This window comes from Dendrobates tinctorius, unplaced genomic scaffold (genome assembly GCF_039654945.1).
Source record: "Dendrobates tinctorius isolate UK_male_01 unplaced genomic scaffold, ASM3965494v1 ptg000152l, whole genome shotgun sequence".
NCBI lineage: Eukaryota > Metazoa > Chordata > Amphibia > Anura > Dendrobatidae > Dendrobates > Dendrobates tinctorius.
In genome coordinates, this window is record NW_027361819.1 from 1,059,131 (window position 1) to 1,084,407 (window position 25,277).

Here is a 25,277-nt window from a genome sequence, read left to right on the forward strand (position 1 = left end):
CTCTCTTTTGCCTTGGCGAGAATTTCGTCTAAGGCTTTTCCGAAGAGGAACTCACCCTCGCATGGGGTTGCACTAATTTTGGATTTTGATTGTGCGTCCCCTTTCCAGCTTTTAATCCACAGCGCGCGTCTGGCGTTATTCACCAGGGCTGCCGACCTCGCTGCCAGTCTTAGGGTGTCCGCTGAAGCATCTGCCATAAAGGCAGCTGCACCTCTTATCAACGGGATGGCTGCACGCAGTTTCTCCCTTGACATTCTTTGTTCGATCTGCTGATCTAACTGATCTAGCCATACCAGCATTGATCTAGCCGTACATGTGCTGGCTATTGCGGGTTTAAATACCCCGGTGGTGGACTCCCAGGACCTTTTGAGCGAAGATTCTGCCTTTCGGTCTAATGGGTCTGCTAACAATCCTGCGTCCTCGACCGGGATCGAGGTCTGTTTGGAAGTGGAGGCTATGACGGCATCCACCTTTGGTATTTTAGTCCATTTCAATAGGTCCTCATCAGTGAACGGATACTTCCGTTTTGAGGCTGATGGGAGAAAACCTCTCTGGTCGTGCTTTTCCCACTCTCTTTTGATGAGGTCCTTAATTGCCGGTATCACCGGAAATGATCTCTTTTTTTCTGCCAATCCCGCAAACATAATGTCCTGCGCGGTTTGGGCTCCCCTTTCCTCTTCACACCCCATAGTGTTTCTAACCGCTTTTACTAGGTTATCTACGCTGTCCAGTGGAAAACATGCGCGTCCTTCCATCTCCGAGGATGACGTGGATGCGGAGCCTGAGTTTAACTCCTGTTCTTCCTCTGACTCTGAACTAACAACGACCTGTTTCTTATGACTGGACTCTGAGGGAGTGCTGGCGCGGTTGATGGCTTGTATCTCCTCCCTAATTATGGCTCGGATATCTTTAGAAGATATCGCCGACCCCTGCCTGGTCTCTTTCATGCATTGTTTGCAGAGTTTTTTGGAGTAGGAGTCAGGGAGAGGCTCTGAACATAATGCGCATTCTTTGTTTAATTTTTTCTTTTTTCTTTGACTGAAGTGGGAGGTCAAAGGAAAGGAGAGAGGGGGGAGAGGTTTAGCTTAATAGGTAGAGTATATACTTTGCACACTCACCCAGTGAAGCTTAATACCGGGTCGGATGGCTGAGACGGTCTGGATCGGGCTTCTGCTGCCTCGCTCCTGCGGGCAGTCTCTGTCCTGGCGCTGCGGTCCCTGGTGGAATTGCCCCCAGCTGAATCCCCTGCTGGGGCCTGCGACTCCGTGGGGGACGACATGGTTCCATCGTTGCAGCGCTGTTTTATCTTCTCCTGTCGTGCCCCCGGAAGTCGCCCTGTGTCAGGGCGCATGCGCCGCGTCATCGCCATCCTACCCCGGAAGTTCAACCATTACTTCCGGGGTATAGGAGCGTCGGGCGCCGGCCGGCTCCTGCGCCACCGCTACTCACACGTGCGGTTCGCGCGCTCATGGCCTCACCTCCCACGCTGTATCACCACCGAAGGGGGGGGGGGTTGTGCCTCCGGATGCCAGACCGGTCCGCTCCCTGGTAAGACCGGGCGGCCATACCCGGACATCACCATTATGCCACCAGACGAGGGGGGAACCGTCATACGGAATCTCCGCCGACGCCGCTTCCGGACCGCAGCCCCTGCCGTTCCCGAGGAGACCGCACAGGTGGATGCATGGCCCAGGTAAGATCCTGCAGGATCCCGCTCCATTTGGAACAGGAAAGCAAAACTGAGGAGGAAAGGCGGACCGCCCCTTTTATCTTTCCTGTAGGGTTTCCTGTTCCAAATGGGCGGATCCGATACCTCCAGTGGGTGCTGTCGTGGCGAAGAGTAAAAAATACGATTTTTTTATTTTCATGCCCGGGCATTATAAACTTCTGTGAAGCCCTTGGGGGTTCAAAGTGCTCACCTCACATCTAGATAAGTTCCTTAGGGGGTCTAGTTTCCAAAATGGGGTCATTTGTGGGGGGTTTCCACTGTTTAGGTACATTAGGGGCTCTCCAAAGGCAACATGACACCCGCAGACCATTCCATCAATGTCTGCATTCCAAAACGTCACTACTTCCCTTCCGAGCCCTGACGTGTGTCCATACAGTAGTTTTCTCCCACATATGAGGTATCAGCGTACTCAGGACAAATTGGACAACAACTTTTGGGGTTCAATTTCTCCTGTTACCCTTGGGAAAATAAAAAAAATGGTGACTAAAAGATCATGTTTGTGGAAAAAATACGAATTTTTTATTTTCACGCCCGGGCGTTATAAATTTCTGTGAAGCACTGGGGGGTTCAAAGTGCTCACCACACATCTAGATAAATTCCTTGGGGGGTCTAGTTTACAAAATGGTGTCATTTGTGGGGGGTTTCCACTGTTTAGGTACATCAGGGGTTTTCCAGTCGCGACATGGTGTCCGATCTCAATTCCAGCCAAAAACGTCAAATGGCGCTGCTTCCCTTCCGAGCTCTGCCATGCGCCCAAATAGTGGTTTACCCCCACATGTGGGGTATCAGCGTACTCAGGACAAATTGCACAATAACTTTTAGGGTGCTGTTACCCTTGGAAAAATAAGAATTGAGGGTGAAAAGATCATTTTTGTGGAAAAAATATGATTTTTTAATTGTACGGCTTTATGTTATAAACTTCTGTGAAGCCCTTGGGGGTTCAAAGTTCTCACCACATATCTAGATAAGTTCCTTGGGGGGTCTAGTTTCCAAAATGGGGTCACTTGTAGGGGGTTTCCACTGTTTAGGTACATCAGGGACTCTCCAAACGTGACATGGCGTCCGATCTGAATTCCAGCCAATTTTGCATTGAAAAAGTCAAACGGCGCTCCTTCCATTCTGAGCTCTGCCATGCGCCGCAACAGACGTTCCCCCCCACATATAAGGTATCAGCGTACTCAGGACAAATTGTACAATAACTTTTGCAGTCCAATTTCTCCTGTTACCCTTGGTAAAATAAAAAAAATTGAACCTGAAGTATTTTTTTTGTGAAAAAAAGTTAAATGTTCATTTTTTTTTAATATTCAAAAAATTCCTGTGACGCACCTAAAGGGTTAATAAACTTCTTGAATGTGGTTTTAAGCACCTTAAGGGGTGCAGTTTTTAGAATGGTGTCACTTTTGGGTATTTTCTATCATATAGACCCCTCAAAGTGGCTTCAAATGTGATGTGGTCCCTAAAAATAAAATGGTGTTGTAAAAATGAGAAATCGCTGGTCAACTTTTAACCCTTATAACTTCCTAACAAAAAAAAAATTTTGGTTCCAAAATTGTGCTGATTTAAAGTAAACATGTGGGAAATGTTACTTATCAAGTTTTTTGTGTGCCGTATCTCTGCGATTTAAGGGCATAAAAATTCAAAGTTGGAAAATTGCGAAATTTTCAAAATTTTTGCCAAATTTCCATTTTTTTTCACAAATAAACGCAAGTTATTTGAATGAAATTTTACCACTAACATGAAGTACAATATGTCACGAGAAAACAATGTCAGAATCACCGGGATCAATGGAAGCGTTTCAGAGTTATTACCTCATAAAGGGACAGTGGTCAGAATTGTAAAAATTGGCCCGGTCATGAACGTGCAAACCACCCTTGGGGGTGAAGGGGTTAAAATGCAATAACGGGCGATCAAAAGATCGTATCTGCACAAAAATGGCGTCGTCAAAACCATCACCTCGGCCCACAAAAAATAAGCCCTCACCCGACCCCAGATCACGAAAAATGGAGACGCTACACGGGAATCGGAAAATGGCGCAATTTTTTTTAACAAACTTTTTTTTTTTAACCACTTATGTAAAAAAAAGACCCTGGACAAGTTTGGTGTCTGTGAACTCGTAATGATCTGGAGAATCATAATGGCAGATTAGCATTTAGTGAACCTAGCAAAAAAGCCAAAAAAAACAAGTGTGTGTTTGCACTTTTTGCAATTTCTCTGCACTTGGAATTTCTTTTCCTCCCGTTTTCTAGTACATGACATGATAAAACCAATGGTGTCGTTCAAAAGTACAACTCGTCCCGCAAAAAAACAAACCCTCACACGGCCCTATAGACGGAACAATAAAAAAAAGTTATGGCACTGGAAAGAAGGGGGGGGGGGGGGGGAAATGAAAAACCAAACATACCCCTGGTCGTTAAGGGGTTAAACCTCTTTCCATCAGGGGCCAGTGAATGAAGCAGATGCAACAGCTGATTCTCCACCCATGGAAGATGGCAGCCTCGTTACACAGCCGGCACCAGCCCGAATCATCAATGATCACTGTCAAGTCCTTAAAATGACTGTCAATGAACACAGACACGGTGCAGAAGGCGAATTAATTCCAGCAGTAACATTTTTAGATCTCAGAAATTACCCACTAGGGGGAAGCTCATCATACAGTGTCTAACTGCATAACATGCAGAGCGAGCTCCCCCTAGTGGTGGCTGCAGACAGGATCTTATGTGTATCTGTATACAGGGAGCGGTGACTGCAGACAGGATCTTATGTATCTCTGTATACAGAGAGCTCCCCCTAGTGGTGACTGCAGACAGGATCTTATCATATATCTCTGTACACTGAGCTCCCCCTAGCCTATTGGTGGCTGCAGACGGGATCTTATCGTGCATCTCTGTACACAGGGAGCTCCCCTTAGTCGTGGCTGCAGACGGGATCTTATCGTGGATCTGTGTACACAGGGAGCTCCCCCTAGTGGTGGCTGCAGACGGGATCTTATCGTGGATCTGTGTACACAGGGAGCTCCCCCTAGTGGTGGCTGCAGACGGGATCTTATCATGTATCTCTGTATACAGGGAGCACCCCCTAGTGGTGACTGCAGACAGGATCTTATGTATCTCTGTATACAGGGAGCTCCCCCTAGTGGTGACTGCAGACAGGATCTTATCATGTATCTCTGTATACAGGGAGCACCCCCTAGTGGTGACTGCAGACAGGATCTTCTCATGTATCTCTGTATACAGGGAGCTCCCTCTAGTGGTGACTGCAGACAGGATCTTATCATGTATCTCTGTATACAGGGAGCACCCCCTAGTGGTGACTGCAGACAGGATCTTATCATGTATCTCTGTATACAGGGAGCTCCCCCTAGTGGTGACTGCAGACAGGATCTTATGTATCTCTGTATACAGGGAGCTCCTCCTAGTGGTGGCTGCAGACTGGATCTTATCATGCATCTATATACAGGGAGCTCCCCCTAGTGGTGGCTGCAGACAAAATCTTATCATGCATTTATGTATACAGGGAGCTCCCCCATTGGTTCTCTACCACCTACACTGCACAGATACTCGCAGCCCAGCACCAGCATTGACCAGCTCCAGGCCTGGTTCTTTATTTTCTACAAAAAGTGACATTTTAAAGGATTTAATTAAGTTACATATGAGAGGCAGTAGCAAAAATAATTAATTTCTGCACTTGTGACTTAACCCTCCAACCCCCTACTGCCGGCAGTATTAACCCACAGTGTCCTTATAAGCAAGGAGGGTCCTAAAAACAAAAAGGAAAAGTTCCAGTTATTAGGGGGTCACTGGAGAAGTGAAGATCCTGGGTCGGAGGCTCAGGAGAAGTTCATCCATATAACCAAAGGCGGTAGTGTCAGATTTAGGTAACTAATAAGAGGACCTGTCCGGCTAGGGGGGCAGCCATCTTGACTCCACCGTTACCTCTCAGGCCATAATTTCGGACTCTATGTGAGTATTGCGGATTTATGTCTCGGCGTGCTCACGCCCACGCTTCTATGATGTCCTCGCTTTCCAGGCCGAGCTCCTGGGCTGTGTTCCTGCCATTTAGTTTCTGCCCTTCGAACATGAAGCAGACGTTGTTGGAGAGGCCCATGGCAGCTTTATACTGATCCATGAGGGTCTGGAACGGCTCGGTCTGTAGAGGAAGAAGGAGGGTCAGTGAGAGAACAAATCAGCCATCACGTTAGATACTCAGCCAGGAAAGTCCTAAAGACAGATTCCCGGAAATATTTGGTTGCGGTTAATGTAAATGGCCGGGCTGGAACAGGGACCAGAGATGGCTCTGAGCCCGGTCACTTACACCCTTCGATGCTGCAGTCATCAGCAGCTGCAGCACCTACAGTGGTGACCAAGTGTTGCGAGTCCAATTATGTTTTTTACATTTTACCCCTCTAGTGATTTTGCCTCTTTTAGTTGGTTGCTTCTATCATTTCTGACGGACGATTATCGGCATTTCTGAAGTCTTCACACTTATTGCATGAAGTTTCTGTGACGCCTTAATGTTCCCAGCTCTGCCGCTCATGTCTCCAGACTTCAGCCCTTTGCTCCAGTGGCTGGATACCATTCTCTGGGCAGATCCTGACTGATGGCAGTACTTTTTTCTCTTAAAACTCAGGTAAATCACAATGTCTTGGGTTTTTGTTTGCCGCTTTGAAGATTGTTCACAGGTTCTCCATGTGAATGAGATCTGGGTATTATGGTTATGGACTAAAAGGTCAGTGCTTTGTTCCCCGAGCCACTTGGTTATCACTTTTGACATGGTCTTCACCATAGGGGAAAAAAAAATTCATTACCACATTGTTCATGGATGACGGGAGAAGTTGCTCCTGGAGGACGTTTAGACCCAGTTCTTTATTCATCGCAGTGACCTTAGACAAAATTGTGGGTGAGCGCCCTCCTTGGACCTGAAGTAAAGGGTCTCAGGAGGCTTTACTGCTGGCAGACACAGGAGCAATGATAGCACTCTCCATCTCTTCTCCGGACAATAATACTTCCACATGTCTCAACAGTCTGGAGGGGCTTCATCAGAGAAGATAACTTTGCAGGAAGCACAGGAATTGGACTGCAGAAGATGAAGCCCCTCTCACTGTTTGGGATCTGGAAGAATGATTGTTTGGAGAAGATAACGCGACGCTGCCATGAGTCCTGTGTCTGACAACAGTAAAGCCTCCTCAGACGCTTCATGTGTGGGGGCTTCTCATCCATGGAGGGTGCTCTCTCGCAGTTTTGCCCCAGAACCCTGCCATGAATAAAGCATGGGATCTAAACCTCCTACGGTGGCAACTTTTCCAGCATGATGGAGACCATGTCACAGGGCAAAAGTGAGAACTAGTTGGCTCAGGGAACAAAACATTGACATTTTGGGTCCATGACCAGGAAACTCCTCAGATCTCAGTCCCATGGAGAACCTGTGGACAACCTTCAAAAAGTGACAAGGAAAAGCCCTGAAATTGTGACCACTGACTAGACCATAACGGGCAGCCATCAGTTAGGATCTGCCCAGAAGCCGGTCTCCAGTGCCGGGACGAAGAGCAGAAGCCTGGAGAATAAGGGGCAGCGCGGGGAATATTGAGGAGTCACAGGAACTTCATGGATTTGTCAGGAATTATGGAATGTTTATAACTGATAATTCATATTTCTATGGTTAATGAGGTAAGAGCTAAAACACTGAAGCAGTAAAGTGTGAAAACTAAAATTTGGCAGTTTCAAAACTTTTGGTTACAACTGTAGTTACAGGAAGCCCCGGCCCACAGGTGACCGTGCTCAGCCAATCGGTGGCATCCAGTCAGGTGACTGCGGGTGATGATGTCATTACTTACAGCCGAGCAGAGGCCGCCAGCAGTGCTGGAGCGGGGAGGCTGGATTTTGGGGTGTCTGACTATTGTAAAATTCCCAAAATTTGGAAGCTATTAAAAGCAGAACTCCCTTTTAAGCAGTTTGTGGGTCCATTTAAGAGCTTTTAATTCATCCAAAAAAAAAAAAAACACAGACAGATCTTGATCCAAACTTTTCCGGATCACTTAAACCTTCAGTTAACCCCTTACCTCCATAGGTCATTTTGTTTTTCCTCCCGTCCCTATAGTTGTGGGGCTTGACGTATGGCGAGTTGTAGTTTTGATTATATTCTATTTTTAAGCTCCGTTTAGCAACTTGAGCCCATGATCACCTGATCGCTTATCACACTGCAATACTGCGGTATGTAGTGTAACCAATATGGTCCTGCGAAGCCTGGAGCTTGGCTTCATAGGAGGACCAAGATGGCCGATTGGACGATCAGTCTGCACAGCACTGCCTCCATAGTAATGACCCAGTACAAATTCTCTCACCATCCCAATTGTGACGCTGAGGTGGGACTGCTTGTCCTTCCCCTGGACCTTCAGACAGATCTCATCACATTGACCATCAGATCCTGGATCCCTGGATGATGAATGTACCACACAATCTGGAGGGAGGGAACATCAGAAAACATAATAGATCAGGATGTGACACTGTCTACACCCCACCAGGGTTATGGAAGACTGAACCATCAATGAAAGGGGTGTGTAAATCATACAGGGAGCTCCCCCTAGTGGTGGCTGCAGACAGGATCTTGTGTATCTCTGTATACAGGGAGCTCCCCCTAGTGGTGACTGCATACAGGATCTTATGTATCTCTGTATACAGGGAGCGCCCCCTAGTGGTGACTGCATACAGGATCTTATGTATCTCTGTATACAGGGAGCGCCCCCTAGTGGTGGCTGCAGACAGGATCTTAACCTGTATCTAAATACAGGGAGTTCCTCCTAGTGGTGACTGCAGACAGACTTATGTGAGGCCAAGTCACCATTATCTTTTGCCTTCTTACATCCAATAAGCTTTGACCTTACCTATTATATCAGCTACTGTGAGATTCAGAGACTGCGGCGTCTCCTTAATATCAAGTTCTTCATCCCCGCGAAGTAGTAAAATCTGTGAAGACGCAACCTCCAGTCGTGAGGCCACAGACTCCACCAACTTCTCTAGGGTGTCTGTCTGAAGACAAAAAGGTATGTTGAGATCTTTAGGACCCTCAGTACCCAACCCATGAGGGATCCCTGCCCCCAATTCCAGGATGGGCACAACTTTCTAAGCAGTCATAAGGAGCAAAAATGAGCATGGCAGCAACCACAATGCCGCAAGTTCAGCGTGATCGGTTAGGAAGATGGATAAGGGGCGGACTTCACAATAACTCCCCCCTAATACTACTATTATGGCACTTACCCACGTACGTCCCTCCCAGCAGAGGACATGTAGCATTCACCCCAGAGGTCTCCTTTACTCACAGGTCGGATGTTTATCCTGAAGATTTTCCCCCTGCGGCGTACTTTTATGATAATTTCTGGCGGCGGACTGCTCCCCAGCACGATCACATCGTTGTCAGAGTTCCGCACTGGCGACAGGACAGTGCCCAGATCCTGGAGACGCTCTTCCATCTTCCTGGAAAGAGAAGCCACAGAAAAAAAAAAGCTATAGAAGTCCCGCAGAGTCGTCAGGTCCCACATGAACCCATCAAGGACAGTACCTGATTTTCTGGTTCATTCTCTTTTTCCTTGTCCTCACTGGGGTTTTTGGGGTGGGGGGCGGAGACGGCGAGGAGTCCCGTACCCTAAAGATGAAGCGATGCATGTCATGATGGAGGGTCTGGAGGATGGGGGTGGTGTTAGGACATAGGCACCAATTCTTACCTGTCACATGGGGTGGTCTTGTCATTCTGTTCTTCATCGGGATCAGACACGTCGTATGTGGTAGTCGCTAGATGTACCTGCGGCGGCTCAACAGGGACTTCACTCTCCAGATCTATTAAGGAACAGATGATATTTGTAATATGGTGATCAAAATCACAGAAGTGGAATTTTTCTAAATTTGGGTTACACCGATTCTCGCCTCTCCCTTCAACGCTGGTCCATGTGGTGCGCATCATTGATGTTAAAGTATGTATCGCACCACAAGCGATCGAGGTAGTGCTGGAAACTCAAACAGGGAGGGTGGCAGCCATACATGCAGCGGAGAAGCTGGCCGAGTATGCCAGGGGATCAGAGAGGAGCTTCCATACAAACAGCTGCAGGAGATATCCGAGTCCACACAGATTAACTCCCAAGATGCCATTAGGGAGAATTGGGGGGGGCAATCCTGCAATCTCAGCCACATTCCAGCAGAGTACAGAGCCTACACTAAAGGACATCCTAACGGCTGTAAATCATGGCACGGCCACGGCATCCATCAGTACTCAAATAGGTCAAATTAAAGAGGAAATCTCTGGCATGAGGCAGGGACTCTAGAAAGTTAATGATTGCATGGCAGCTTCAGAAGAGAGGATTAGTAACCTTGAAGATAAAACGCCACAGATATCGCAAGTTGACATGAGCAGCAGCTGTCAGCTCTGTTTAACAAGGCAGAGGACCTGGAAAACAGGTTAAGAAGAAAAAAAAAAAAATGTAAGAGTCATTGGAGTGCCAGAGAAAACAGAAGGAACTAATCCGACTGAATTCTTTTTGAGAAATGGATTCACTAAATTTTTGGTGCTGAGGTCCTGTCCCCACTTTATACTGTGGAACCAGCCCATAGGGTTCCTACCAGACCCCTTCCGCCAGGAGCTCCCCCAAGGCCACTTTTAATGAAATTACTCCACTACAAAAGATCGGGATGCCATCCTGAGGGCGGCCAGAAATAAACATTCTATAATGGTAGATGGCCACAGAATATCATTTTTTCCTGATTACTTCCGTTGAAATATCCAAAAGGAGAGGTCAATTTACAGCTGTGAAGAGGCGCCTGAGGGACCTCCAGGTTTCATACTCCATGCCGTATCTGGCTAGGCTCAGAGCGGCAGCTTGGATAAAATATCATCCCTGACCCGTGCATGGATGAGCTATGGGCATCACGCAACATATTCGGGTTATTCTAGAGAAGTCAGTATTTTAGTCCATAGGTCTATCCCTTTTATATTGATTGCACCTACAATAGACCGAGACGATAGATATGTATTCACTGTAAAGTTTTTAATACGGAATTGTTATTGATAATAGTATATATTCCCCCCCCCCCCTTTCAACAATACTGTCCTGAATATAATATCCGGTATTATTGGTAAAACTCCTGGGGTTCCGGTGATGTGCATGGGGGGAATTTCAATAATATTATTCACCCATACCTGGATAAGCACAATGCGGATGCAAGCCTACAACATCACCCTATTTCTAGATTCGGGGAGATGGTGGCAGAGCTCTCATTGTTAGATCTATGGAGAATTAACTATCCTAAGGCTGAGTTCACACGTGGCGTTTTTTTTCGCGTTTCCGCGGCGATTTTGCCGCGAAAAATAAGCATCCCATGCATTCCTATGGGATTCCGCAATGCTGTGCTAATGCTGTGGAATCGCTTCGCGGTAAAAAACGCAGCATGCTCATTAATTTGCGGAATCGCGGCGATCCCGCACCCATAGGAATGCATTGTTCCGCTTATTTCCCGCATGTGGCTGTGCACACCATGCGGAAAGTAAGCAGAACAATTGCGGATGGTACCCACGGTCCGGAGGAGAGGAGACTGTCCTCCGGGCTTTGGGTACCATATCCCTGTAAAAAATAGAATTTAAAATAAAAAATATTGTTATTCTTACCTTACGACGTCCCGCGCAGCATTCCCGCCTCTCTCCACGCTCCCGGTCCCAGTAATCCTTTGCGAAAATGCCCGCGATGACGTCCGTTCTCGCGGGATCGCGAAGTCTCGCGGTCATTCGCGCGACGTCATCGCGAATTACCGCGAGACATTGTGATCCCGCGAGAACGGACGTCATCGCGGGCATTTTCACAAAGGATTACTGGGAACGGATGCGCGGGACGTCGGAAGGTAAGAATAACACCATTTTTTTTTTTTTTTTTTTTTTTTTTACATTCTATCTTTTACTATTGATGCCGTATAGGCGGCCTCAGTAGTAAAAAGTTGGTCACACTTGTCAAACACTGATGAGTGTGACCAACCTGTCAATCAGTTCTCCAAGCGATGCTACAGATCGCTTGGAAAACGCTAGCATTTTGCAAGCTAAATACGCTTGCAAAATGCTATTTTTTCCGCGGGAAAATCGCGGGAATTTAAAATGCAATTTTCCCGCGGAATGGAATTCCGGAATTCTCGCGGTAATTTCCGCGAGAGTTCCGGTACGTGTGCACTTAGCCTAAGTCTAAGCAGTTGTCGTGCTATTCTAAAATGTGTAATACTTTATAGACCTGGTCCTGGGTTCGGAAGAAATATTGCACATGATGGACAAAATTGCATACTTACCCCGAGTACGATCTGATCACTCTCCCATACTAACTAGCAATAACCTACCGGGTTTGAGTCTCTCTCATAATTTGTGGTCGTTCAACCCATTCTGGTTACAGATTGGAGACATCTCGCTTGCCCTCAAACATTTTCGAGAAAATGGTACTGGTCAGGTATCGCTTAAAATGATATGGGATGCTATGAAAGCCTGTTTGAGAAGGACTTTAATTAAGGGGGTCAGCAGGTCCAAGACTAAGTCTAATCAGTTTGGAGTATTTCTTAGGGAACGCGTCCAGGCGACGGAGCATAAATACATATCTACAGGGGAATCACGAGACTTGCTGGAGTGGAAGGAGGCACAAAAGGCGTACGACTCTCACATTAACCCCTTTCTGACATCCGACATACTATCCCGTCCATGGGACCCGGGCCCCTATGCCCATGGACGGGATAGTACGTCTACCGCGATCAGCGGCGCCCACGTGGTGAGCGCCGCTGATCGCGGCCGGGTGTCAGCTGATTATCACAGCTGACACCCGGCACTATGTGTCAGGGGCGGTCACGGACCGCCCCCGACACGTTGACCCCTTGCACACCACGATCAAACATGATCGCGGTGTACCGGGGGTTAAAGGGAAGCATCGGCAAGGAGGGAGCTCCCTCGGTGCTTCCCTGAGCCCCCCACGGCAGCACAATGTGCAGCGCTGCTGCGGGGGGCTCCTTTCCTGCAGGCCCCCGAATCCAAGATGGCGACGGGGGCCTTCGGGGGCCTGCAGGGAGCTGGCTTCCTCAGTGCCTGCAAAGCGCAGGCATGAGGAAGCCTTCTGCACTGCCTGTGACAGATTGCTGATCTGTCACAGTGATCTGTGATGTGACAGATCAGCGATCTGTCACAGGACAGTGATGTCCCACCTGGGACTATTTAATAAAGTTAAAAAAAAAAAAAATTAAAAAAAAGTGTAAAAATAAAAATAGCCAAATAAATTAGAAAAAAATAAAAATAAAATATTCCCCCAAATAAATCCATTTTTTGGAAATAAAAAAAAAAAAAAAAAAATAATAAAAGTACACATATTAGGTATCGCCGCGTCCGTAATGACCCGCCCTATAAAACTGTCCCAATAGTTAACCCCTTTAGCGAACCCCTTAAAAAATAATAAAAAACGAAGCAAAAAATAATAATTTATTATCATACCGCCAAACAAAAAGTGTAATAACGCGCGATCAAAAAGACGCATATAAATATCCATGGTACCGCTGAAAACGTCATCTTGTCCCGCAAAAAACGAGCCGCCACACAGCATCATCAGCGAAAAAATAAAAAAAGTTATAGCTCGCAGAATAAAGCGATGCAAAAAAGCCGGATTACTTACCGGTAATGCTCTTTTAATGAGTCCACGACAGCACCCACTGGAGGTATCGGATCCGCCCCATTTGGAACAGGAAACCCTACAGGGAAGATAAAAGGGGCGGTCCGCCTTTCCTCCTCAGTTTTGCATTTCAGAGTACCAGGAGGACCACCAAGGATTAGGCAATGTTTTTGTATATCTAAATTTTACTTATCCATCTTTAGCAGATATACGTTATTATCGATATCTTTAGCAGGGAGGGAAGTGAGCGGGTGCTGTCGTGGACTCATTAAAAGAGCATTACCGGTAAGTAATCCGGCTTTTTACCCTTCGCCACGACAGCACCCACTGGAGAGATTCCAGAGACCATCACCTGGGTGGGACCACCGTGCCAAGGACCGTCCTGCCAAAGCTTAGGTCAGAAGTAGATGAAAGGTCAAGTCTATAGTGGTTATAGAAGGTAGAAGGGGATGACCAAATTGCCGCCTTACATATGGTTTCAATTGGAATGTCTCCCCTCTTGGCCCAGGAGGTCGCCATTGCTCTAGTGGAATGCGCTCTGATGCCTTCCGGAGGATTTTCATTTTTTGCGGAGTAGGATAAACGAATGGCATCCCTGATCCATCGGGAAATGGTGCTCTTCGTGACTCTGTACCCTTTTTTATGGCCCTGAAAAGAAACGAACAGAGCCCTACACTGCCTCCAGCTTCTAGACCTCTCAATATACTTTAAGACAGTTCTTCTGACGTCCAAAGTGTGGAATTTCTGCTCCTCTGGAGTGGAGGGATCTTCAAAGAAGGTTGGGAGGAGTATCTCTTGAGATCTATGGTATTTTGTTGATACCTTAGGCAGGTACAAGGGGTCTGGCTTTAATATTAATCTATCTTTGTATACTTGAAAAAAGGGTGGATCTATGGATAGGGCCTGGATATCACCCACTCTCCTAGCAGATGTCAGTGCTATCAAGAGGGCAGTCTTGAGTGACAAGTATTTGAGGGATATAGTGTCTATCGGCTCAAATGGTTCCTCCGTCAGGGCGTCTAAGACCAGATTTAAGTCCCATGCGGGGATTGTAGGTATGTGGACTGGAGTTGTTCGTTCGCAGGCTGTAATGAATCGTGATATCCACTTATTTCCTGCTATATTATGGCCGTACAGTGCCCCTAATGCAGACACCTGCACTTTCAGTGTGTTTACTGCCAGACCCAAGTCCTTTCCTCTTTGTAGGAATTCTAAAATAGGAACTATCGGGACTTCTGCTGTATGGGGTGCTATATGAAACTGTAGGAACTTCTTCCATATTCTAGTATAAATCTGGGTCGTGGACTGCTTCCTGCTCTGCAGGAGCGTAGCAATCAGTGTTTCAGAAAAACCTCTTGATCTTAGTAGCTGCCTTTCAAATTCTGCGCCGTCAAGTGTAAGCTGTCCACTTGGGGGTGGAAGAAATGGCCTTGGGAGAGTAGGTTGGGAATCGAAGGGAGGACCCAAGGATCTGTCACTGACATAATTCATAGCCATGAGAACCACGGTCTCTTTGGCCAGAATGGTGCTATCAAGATTACTCTCGCCTTGTCCTCTCTGATCTTCCGAATCACCTGTGGCAGGAGAATCAACGGAGGGAAGGCGTATGCCAGCTTGAACTTCCGTGAGGCTTGGAGGGCATCCAGTATGTCTGGGTGATCTGACGGAGACAGGGAAGCAAATGTTTTTATCTGTCTGTTCTCCCTCGTGGCAAAGAGATCCACTTGAGGCGGTCCCCATAAGGCTACTATGTCCTTGAAGATCCGGCGGCTGAGGCTCCACTCGCCTTGCCGAAGCGTGTGTCGGCGTAAAAAGTCCGCCTCTTGGTTGTTCTCTCCTCTGATATGAAGTGCCGAGAGGGACAACAAATAGCTTTCGGCTAAGTTTAAGATTCTTGCCGCAGAAGACATCAGTTTCTGATCGTGTACCTCCCTGTCTGTTTATGTAGGCCACTGTAGTGGTGTTGTCCGACAAGATCCTGACATGCTTCTGTTGGAGCTGTGGAAGAAAATGGTGTAGAGCATAGTATACCGCTGTCAGCTCTTTTAAATTAGACGAGTAGCCCAGTTCATCTCTATTCCACCTTCCTTGACAAAAGCTATTCCCCATATGGGCTCCCCAGCCATGGGGGCTAGCATCGGTGGTTAGGATACAAGATGGTACTATGACCCATGGGACTCCGGAGGATAGATGGTCATCCTCTAGCCACCACTCTAGAGAAGCCAAGACCTCCTGAGTTAAGGTTATCTTGCTCTCGAGGTGACCACCATGTCGCCTGTCCTCTTGGAGGATCTGGTGTTGAAGTGTGCGGACATGATAATGGGCCCACCGGACTGCTGGGGGACAGGAATTTAGCGACCCCAATAGCGACATCGCTTCTCTTAGAGACATGCGTGGTGTATCTATGGCTGCCTCTACTTTTCCTTTTGTGAGTGCAATCTTTACCTGAGGAAGTAGACATCTCTGGGTTATGGAGTTCAATTGGAACCCCAAAAACATCTGGAGGGATTGCGGAACGAGTCTGGACTTCTGTATATAGATGATCCAGCCTAGATCCTGCAAAGATGAGATTGCGTCAGCCACACGCTTGGTACATTGGGTGACCGAGTTCCCGATTATTAGGAAGTTGTCTAGGTAAGGTACAATTAGAGTGTCTTTTTGGCGAAGATAGGCCATCACCTTGGTGAAGATTCTTGGCGCTGTAGAGAGACCGAAAGGCATGGCTGTATACTGAAAATGATGGATCCTGCCTTCGAACATCACTGCGACCCTTAGGTATTTTTGGTATCTATCATGGATAGGAATATGATAATAAGCATCTTTTAAGTCAATTCCCGCCATTACACAGTTTGGAAAGAGAAGCTTTATGGTGGATCTGATTGATTCCATCTTAAACTTATAATTTTTTATAAACGTATTAAGCTTCCTTAAATTAATAATTGTTCTAAACGTGCCATCTGGTTTAGAAATTAAAAATAAAGGAGAGTAGAAACCTCTACTTTCCTGTCCCACTGGGACCTCCACTAAGACCCCCTTGGATAATAGGCTCCGAATTTCTTCTTCGAGGGCCTTTTGTTGAACTATGGAGTTAAGGCGGGTTATGAAAAAGAAATCATAAGGGGTTTGAAGGAATTCTATCTTCATTCCCTCTTTAATTATACCTAAGATCCATGGGCTCGAAGTTATTTGTTCCCATTTTGAATAAAAAAATTTTAATCTACCCCCTACTGGTGGGTCTGATTTTTTAATTTTTATTTTCTCTCCAGAATGCTGAACCCTTGAACATGCTACCCTTTTGCTTTTCTTCCTTCGTGGGCTATCTATTTGACCTATCCGTTTGTCTCCTTCTTCCAAACGGTCGTCTTCTAAAGGTTTTCCTATAGAAAGGAATAGAAGAGTCAGGGAACGCCTTCTTCCTCTCCTTTGCTTTGGCGAGTATGTCATCCAGGGCTTTCCCGAAGAGAAACTCACCCTCACACGGGGTTGCACAAATCTTAGATTTTGATTGCGCGTCCCCCTTCCAGCTCTTCATCCACAATGCCCGCCTGGCGTTGTTCACAAGAGCTGCCGATCTTGCTGCCAACCGCAGAGTATCCGCCGAAGCATCGGCCATAAAGGCTGCTGCCCCTCTGATTAATGGAATAGCGGCCCGTAGTTTTTCTCTCAACGCCTTCTGCTCGATTTGTTGATCCAATTGGTCCAACCATACAAGCATAGATCTGGCGGTGCACGTGCTGGCTACTGCTGGTTTAAATATACCCGTAGTAGATTCCAAAGACCTTTTTAATGCTGACTCTGCCTTACGATCTAGCGGGTCTGCCAATAAGCCTGCGTCCTCTACCGGAATGGTAGATTGTTTAGAGGCAGAGGCTACAACGGCATCAACCTTTGGCACCTTGGTCCATTTTAATAGCTCGTCATCGCTAAATGGATATTTTCTTTTAGAAGCTGATGGGAGAAAACTTCTCTGATCATGTTTTTCCCACTCCCTTTATATTAGGGCCTTAACTGCCGGTATCACTGGGAACGCTCTCCTTTTCTTCTCTGCCAACCCCGCAAACATTATGTCTTGTGCGGTTTGGGCACCCCTTGGTTCCTCATACCCCATAGTGCTCCTCACCGATTTGACCAGGTTATCCACACTATCCAGGGGAAAACATGACCATCCCTCCAAGTCTGATGACGATGACGAGGATGTGAGTGAGGAGTCGGAGATTAACCCCTGTTCTTCCTCTGACTCTGAGCTAAGGGTCATCTGCTTCTTGCTCCTAGTCTGAGGGAGTACTGGCGCGGTTGATAGCCTGTATTTCCTCCCTGATTATGGCCCGGATGTCTTCTGACGACATTTCGGACCCCTGCCTAGTCTCTCTGGTGCACTGCTTGCAGAGCTTCATGGGGGAGGAGTCAGGGAGAGGTTCCGAACATAATGCGCATTCCTTATGCTTAGATTTGTCTTTTTTCTTTGTCTAGAAAGGGAGACCGAGGGGGGGGGGGGGGCGGGGGAGGGGTAGGAGGTCAGCTTAATAGGTAGAGTATATACTTTGCACACTCACCCAGTGAAGCCTTATTACCGGATCGGATGGCTGAGATCCCGTCCTAGGTCTTGACTCTGCCGTCTCGCTCCTGCGACCGGTGTCTGTCCTAGCGTTGCGGTCCCTGGTGGAGCTGCCCCCCGCAGAGTCTCCTGCTGGAGCGTGCGCTTCCGTTGGGGACGACATGGCTCACCACCGCTCAGCTGCGGCGCTGTTTAAATAGATTGCTTCGGTCTTTTTTTTTTTTTTTTTTTTCACTCCTGTGTCTGCCCCCGGAAGTCGCTCCTCCTCCCCGGGATCACCGCGCATGCGCCGTCGCGCTCTCAGCCATCCTGCCCCGGAAGTTCAACCATTACTTCCGGGGGTCAGGAGCCTCTGCGCCGGCCGGCTACCGCTCCCCCGCTTGTACATGCGGCCCGCGCTTCCTATGTCACCGCCACCGCTGCTCCCTTCTTCTCGCCACTGGCGCACTTACCACTAGCAGCGGCGGAGCCCTGGTGCCACCCGGCACGCTCCTGGGTGAGACCGGGCGGCCCACCCCGGACCCATTCATCACCCTCCGTACACCAGACGAGGGGGGAGCCGTCTAACGGAGTCTCCCCCGACGCTGCCTCCGGACCGCAGCCCCTGCCGTTCACATGGAGACTGCGCAGGCGGTGTGCATGGCCCGGGTAAGTTTCCTGAAGGATCGTGGCTCCGTTTGGAACAGGAAACCAAAACTGAGAAGGAAAGGCGGACCGCCCCTTTTATCTTTCCTGTAGGGTTTCCTGTTCCAAATGGGGCGGATCCGATACCTCCAGTGGGTGCTGTCGTGACGAAGGGTAAAATAATTATTTTTTATATAAAATAGTTTTCATTGCATAAAACCGACAAAACAAAAAAACGACCTAAATGAGGTATCGCTGTAACCGTACTGACCCGAAGAATAAAACGGCTTTATCAATTTTACCGCACGCGGAACGGTGTAAACGCACCCCCCCAAAAGAAATTCATGAAACGCTGGTTTTTGTTCATTCTGCTTCCCAAAAATCGGAATAAAAAGCGATCAAAAAAAGTCACGTGCCCGAAAATGGTACCAATAAAAACGTCAACTCGTCCCGCAAAAAATAAGACCTCACATGACTCGGTGGGTCAAAATATGGAAAAATTATAGCTCTCAATATGTGGTGATGCAAAAACTATTTTTACAATAAAAAGCGTCTTTTAGCGTGTGACAGCTGCCAAAAATAAAAACCGCCATAAATAGTAAATCAAACCCCCCGTTATCACCCCCTTAGTTAGGGAAAAATAATAAAATTAAAAAAAAGTATTTATTTCCATTTTTCGGTTAGGGCTAGGGTTAGGGCTAGGGCTGAGATTAGGGTTAGGGGTGTGTTGGGGTTCGGGTTGGAGTTATAATTGGGGGGTTTCCACTGTTTGGGCACATCAGGGGCTCTCCAAATGCAACATGGCGTCTGATCTCAATTCCAGCCAATTCTGAGTTAAAAAAGTCAAATGGTGCTCCTTCCCTTCCAAGCTCTGCCATGCGCCCAAACAGTGTTTTACCCCCACATGTAGGGTACCAGCCTACTCAGGTCAAATTGCAAAACAATTTTTGGGGTCCAATTTCTCCTGTTACCCTTAGGAAAATAAAAAATTGGGGGCAAAAATATCATTTTTGTGGAAAAAAAATGATTTTTTTTATTTTCACGTCCGAGCGTTATAAGCTTCTGTGAAGCACTTGTGGGTTCAAAGTGCTCACCACACATCTAGATAAGTTCCTTAGGGGGTCTCATTTCCAAAATGGGGTCATTTGTGGGGGGTTTCCACTGTTTAGGTACATTAGGGGCTCTCCAAAGGCAACATGACATCCGCAGAACATTCCCTCAAAGTCTGCATTCCAAAACGTCACTACTTCCCTTCCGAGCCCCAACGTGTGTCCATACAGTAGTTTTCTCCCACATATGGGGCGTCAGCGTACTCAGGACAAATTGGACAACTTTTGGGGTTCAATTTCTCCTGTTACCCTTGGGAAAATAAAAAAATTGGGGACTAATTGATCATGTTGGTGGAAAAAATACGATTTTTTTTTATTTTCATGCCCGGGCATTATAAACTTCTGTGAAGCCTTTGGGGGTTCAAAGTGCTCACCACACATCTAGATAAGTTCCTTAGGGGGTCTAGTTTTCAAAATGGTGTCATTTGTGGGGGGTTTCCACTGTTTTGGTACATCAGGGGTTTTCCAATCGCGACATGGTGTCCGATCTCAATTCCAGCCAAAAACGTCAAATGGCGCTGCTTCCCTTCCGAGCTCTGCCATGCGCCCAAATAGTGGTTTACCCACACATGTGGGGTATCAGCGTACTCAGGACAAATTGCACAATAACTTTTAGGGTGCTGTTACCCTTGGGAAAATAAAAATTGGGGTGAAAAGATCATTTTTGTGGAAAAAATATGATTTTTTAAATGTACCGCTGTACGTTATAAACTTCTGTAAAGCCCTTGTGGGTTCAAAGTTCTCACCACATATCTAGATAAGTTCCTTGGGGGGGTCTAGTTTCCAAAATGGGGTCACTTGTAGGGGGTTTCCACTGTTTAGGTACATCAGGGACTCTCCAAACGTGACATGGCGTCCGATCTGAATTCCAGCCAATTTTGCATTGAAAAAGTCAAACGGCGCTCCTTCCATTCTGAGCTCTGCCATGTGCCGAAACAGTCGTTCCCCCCACATATCAGGTATCAGCGTACTCAGGACAAATTGTACAATAACTTTTGCAGTCCAATTTCTCCTGTTACCCTTGGTAAAATAAAAAAAATTGAACCTGAAGTATTTTTTGGTGAAAAAAAGTTAGATGTTCATTTATTTTTTAAATATTCAAAAAAATTCCTGTGACGCACCTAATGGGTTAATAAACTTCTTGAATGTGGTTTTGAGCACCTTAAGGGATGCAGTTTTTAGAATGGTGTCACTTTTGGGTATTTTCTATCATATAGACCCCTCAAAGTGGCTTCAAATGTGATGTGGTCCTAAAAATAAAATGGTGTTGTAAAAATGAGAAATCACTGGTTAACTTTTAACCCTTATAACTTCCTAACAAAAAAAAATTTTGGTTCCAAAATTGTGCTGATGTAAAGTAAACATGTGGGAAATGTTAGTTATCAAGTTTTTTGTGTGCCGTATCTCTGTGATTTAAGGGCATAAAAATTCAAAGTTGGAAAATTGCGAAATTTTAAAAATTTTCGCCAAATTTCCGTTTTTCTCACAAATAAACGCAAGTTATTTGAATGAAATTTTACCACTAACATGAAGTACAATATGTCACGAGAAAACAATGTCAGAATCACCGGGATCCATGGAAGCGTTCCAGAGTTATGACCTCATAAAGGGACAGTGGTCAGAATTGTAAAAATTGGCCCGGTCATGAACGTGCAAACCACCCTTGGGGGGTGAAGGGGTTAAAGAGCATTTCATTGCCCACACTTTCAGACACGGATAGGATTTACTTAAATAGCCCACTACAGTTGGAAGAATTACAAGACGCGGTTGCCTCTATGCCCAATAATAAATCACCGGGTTCAGATGGCATACCTGCGGAAATTTATAAAAATTTTGGAGATGTTTTACTTCCCCAGCGCCTTAAGACCTTTCAGGGGGCGGCCGGGACTGGCTCTCTACCCCCATCAATGCAGGAGGCTCTAGTTGTAGTTATCCGATCCTTTATTGCCTGATTCTTACAGACATCTCTCTTGCCTACAGATGTTAAAATTATTGCCAAAGTATTAGCCACCAGACTGAACAGAGTGATATCTTCCCTAAGGGTACCGTCACACTTAGCGATGCACCAGCAATCCCGACCACGATACGACCCGGTCAGGATCGCTGGTGCATCGCTAAGTGGTCGCTAGTGAGCTGCCACACAGGCAGATCTCACCAGCGACATAGCAGGGGTTGGGGGTCGTTACTTACCTGTCAGACATGGCGATGAAGACGTCCTCCCGCCCAGCTCCACGCGTCGCTCGTTGGCGCCAGCAGGAAGCCGCGGACGAGAAACGGCCCAGGACGTTCTCGCGCGATCAGCGATAGCCAGCGGGGGAGCGGTCGGAGGTATCACACTTAGCGATATCGCTAGCAATATCGCTGCTGCGTCACAAAATCAGTGCCGCTTAAGCAATATCGCTAGTGATATCGCATAGTGTGACGGGGCCTTAATCCATACAGATCAATCTGGATTTATGCCCTCCAGATCAACAGCGGTAAATATTCCACGATTGTATCTTAATCTACAATTACCGGCCGACAACTCAGGAGATAGAGTAGTTTGCTCTCTTGATGCAGCCAAGGCCTTGGATTCTATTGAATGGGAGTTTCTTTGGGCTGTACTACATAAATTTGGGCTGGGGGGACTCATTTATCTCTTGGGTAAAGCTCCTATATTGCTCCCCTAAAGCAAGAATTACTTAATGGCCGTCTCACTCCTCCATTTCACTTGGGCAGGGGTACCCAACAGGGATGTCCCCTGTCTCCATTGTTATTCACTATGGCCCCTGAACCCACGGCAGCAATGATTAGATCTAATCCACAAATAACGGGGTTTCAACGAGGAGGACTAGAGGAAAAGTTTGCCTTATATGCCGACGACACATTGCTTTTTCTGGCTAATGCATCTCATGCGCTGCCAGAGGCCATGAGGGCGATTCAGGAATTTGGGCAATATTCTGCGTTGAGGATCAATTGGGGCAAATCAGCACTCCTACCGGTGGAGAATACGGCTAATACATATAATTATAATTTTTCAGGCCTACGGGTGGTCTCAATTTAAATATTTGGGGGTACAGATTACCCCGCGGGTCAGTGATTATGAGAGCCTCAATCTCCTCCCCATTCTTTCTAAGTTTAAGCTTAAGATATCTGGCTACGTTTGCCTTTATCGGTGGTGGGACAGACTAACCTAGTCAAAATGATCTGGATGCCTCAATTACACTAATATTATATATATATATATATATATATATATATATATATATATATATATATATATACACACACACACACACACTAGACAATTCACCACAATGGATCCCGCAGAGAGTCTTCACTATTTAGAGAGCTAGTATGGGGTAAAGGACCTCCATAGATCAGGTTGGAACTTTTACAAAGAGAAAAAAGCAATGGGGGGGTTTGGCTGTCCATAACCCATGGGTTTACTACACGGCAGCACAGCTACAACACATACGCGGTTGGGATGATCCTGGGGAGCTCAGCGTCAACTTTTGCAACAATACTTTGACTCGGATAGTCTCTACGAGGTATTAGACTCGGGGGGGGGGGGGGGGGTTTGGCACAAAAACACATGGATTCCCTACTCTGCTGTTAATACACAAACTCCATGGGGTGTCTCAATATACTTCTATATGGAATACCCCTTCTCTTTCTAATCTCAGCCACTTGGAGTGTTTTGGGAGCTGGGCCTGAAGAGGGATACGTAGATTTGAACATATATTGGAGGGAGATAAGTAAAATCTCTAATTCTATTTGCGTGTGGAATTTGGGATCCAGAATTTTACAAGTATTTACAACTTACACACATGTACCAAACAAAGCCTCATTGCAGGAAAACCCATGCAACAGAATAAGATTATACAGCGTACTGAAAAATCCTCAGGAGCAGCTGGGATGATTTCTCATTTATATTGGGACATGCCGCATTTGGTGCTTCTGAATCATCCTGTGCGTGCGAAGGAGAGGTGGGAGCGAGATACCGGTCCTACTGAGGACAATTTATGGTCAGAAATATTAGAAAGAGTTCCCGGACTCTCGCTGGGAGAAGCCTATCGTCTGTCACATTTATATGTAATCCATCGAGTTTATCGCACTCCCAAGTTTTTGTTCGATATTCGAGTTAGGCCCGATCCTCTTTGTCTAAGGTGTCGAATAAACACAGCCACCCTACTGCACATGCTATGGTCATGTCCAAATGTTGAAGCGTTCTGGAGAGGAGTAACAGGGATAATTAAGGGGAGAGTGGGGTTAGAGGTGTATGTACCTCTATTGCGGGTTTTCTTATTTGTTTTTCCTTTGTGTTGAAAATTTCAATAAAAATTACTTTTAATTAAATAAAAAAAGAAAAAAAAAAAAAAAGTTTGTGTTTGGATACCAGAACAGTACCCGAACACCAGGTGTTTCTCACACTGTCAAGTGTATGACAGCACGGCATGACCGGTCAGATAGCTGCAGTTCCCACGCTGTCAAATGACGTGAGCTCACAGCTCTGATCAAATGTAAAAAAAAAAAAAAAAAAAAATAATAATAAACAGTTTACCTCCAGTCACTGGTGTCAGCTGATGGGAATAGTGCTCCCATCAGCCTACGCCTGCTGCTAATAACAGCGAGAGCTGACACTGGGTGATGGGAGTATTCATCAGTTGCCTCCTGAACACTAGAAGGACGTGGGTTCCCCTGTATTTTTGATAACCAGCCATGCAAGACTGACCGCTATGGGCAGCAACTCTCAGCTGTCACAGCAGAGCTGGTTATCAAGAATCGAGAGGTCCCCACGCTGCTTTTATTTTTAATTTTAAAAAAAATGCTGTGGCGGGGGTCACCCCCATTTTTGACAAACAGCCAAGCCAAAGCAAACAGCTGGGGGCCGGTATTCTAAGGAGAGAAATTTCTCCTGGTGAACTCGCCATTGCACCGTGAAACTTAATCTCACTGTGCTAGCGGGGATCCCACTTCAGGTCACCACAGTTCAGCCTGGCTGGGAACGCAGCCTCAGTGACCGGCAGTAACCTTGATGATGTCACCGCGGCTCACTGATGCTGCTCTCGCAGCAGCTTATTCACCAATGTGCTTTGTTTTATTTCAAACTAGCTGAAGAGCCCGGCGCTGCCCGGGCATAGTAACTAACTGTGGTTAGTTATAGCAAATTATAGTTATCCTCCATCCCATAGTCCCGTGCCCATATACCCATCATACCTATCCACAATCCCTTAGGGTACCGTTACACCTAGCGACTCACCAGCGATCCCGACCAGCAAAATGACGTGGTCAGGATCGCTGGTGAATCGCTAGGTGGTCGCTAGTGAGCTGCCACTCAGGCAGATCTCACTAGCGACATCGCAGGGGACGAGGATCGCTACTTACCTGTCAGACGCGGCGATCCTGCATCCTCCCGCCCGGCTCCACGCGTCGCTCGTCTCTCCACAGGAAGCGCCGCAGGAAGTGGCCGACGAGAAATGATCCGGCAGCTTCTTGCGCGATCAGCGATAACCAGCGGGGGAGCCGGTCGGAGGTAAGTATCACATGAAGTGATATCGCTAGCAATATCGCTGTAACGTCACAAAATCGGTGACTTTACAGCGATATTGCTAGCGATAT

General features: G+C 46.8%; 1 protein-coding gene across 8 annotated transcripts in view; it reads right to left on the minus strand.

Moving 5' to 3' along the window:
* Positions 1–5,300: 5,300 nt before the first annotated feature.
* The window catches only part of LOC141050667 (NFATC2-interacting protein-like), a 39,839-nt gene continuing 19,862 nt past the window's right edge, over positions 5,301–25,277 (minus strand). For all 8 annotated transcript variants that reach the window (XM_073547266.1, XM_073547263.1, XM_073547261.1 and 5 more), the window contains 6 exons: positions 9,444–9,555; positions 9,281–9,364; positions 9,042–9,195; positions 8,607–8,751; positions 8,067–8,182; positions 5,301–5,875 (listed from right to left, as the gene is read on the minus strand). In XM_073547266.1, coding sequence (XP_073403367.1) covers positions 5,720–5,875; positions 8,067–8,182; positions 8,607–8,751; positions 9,042–9,195; positions 9,281–9,364; positions 9,444–9,555 — 767 coding nt within the window. In that variant the 3' untranslated portion in view covers positions 5,301–5,719. The remainder of the gene's footprint in view (positions 5,876–8,066; positions 8,183–8,606; positions 8,752–9,041; positions 9,196–9,280; positions 9,365–9,443; positions 9,556–25,277) is intronic.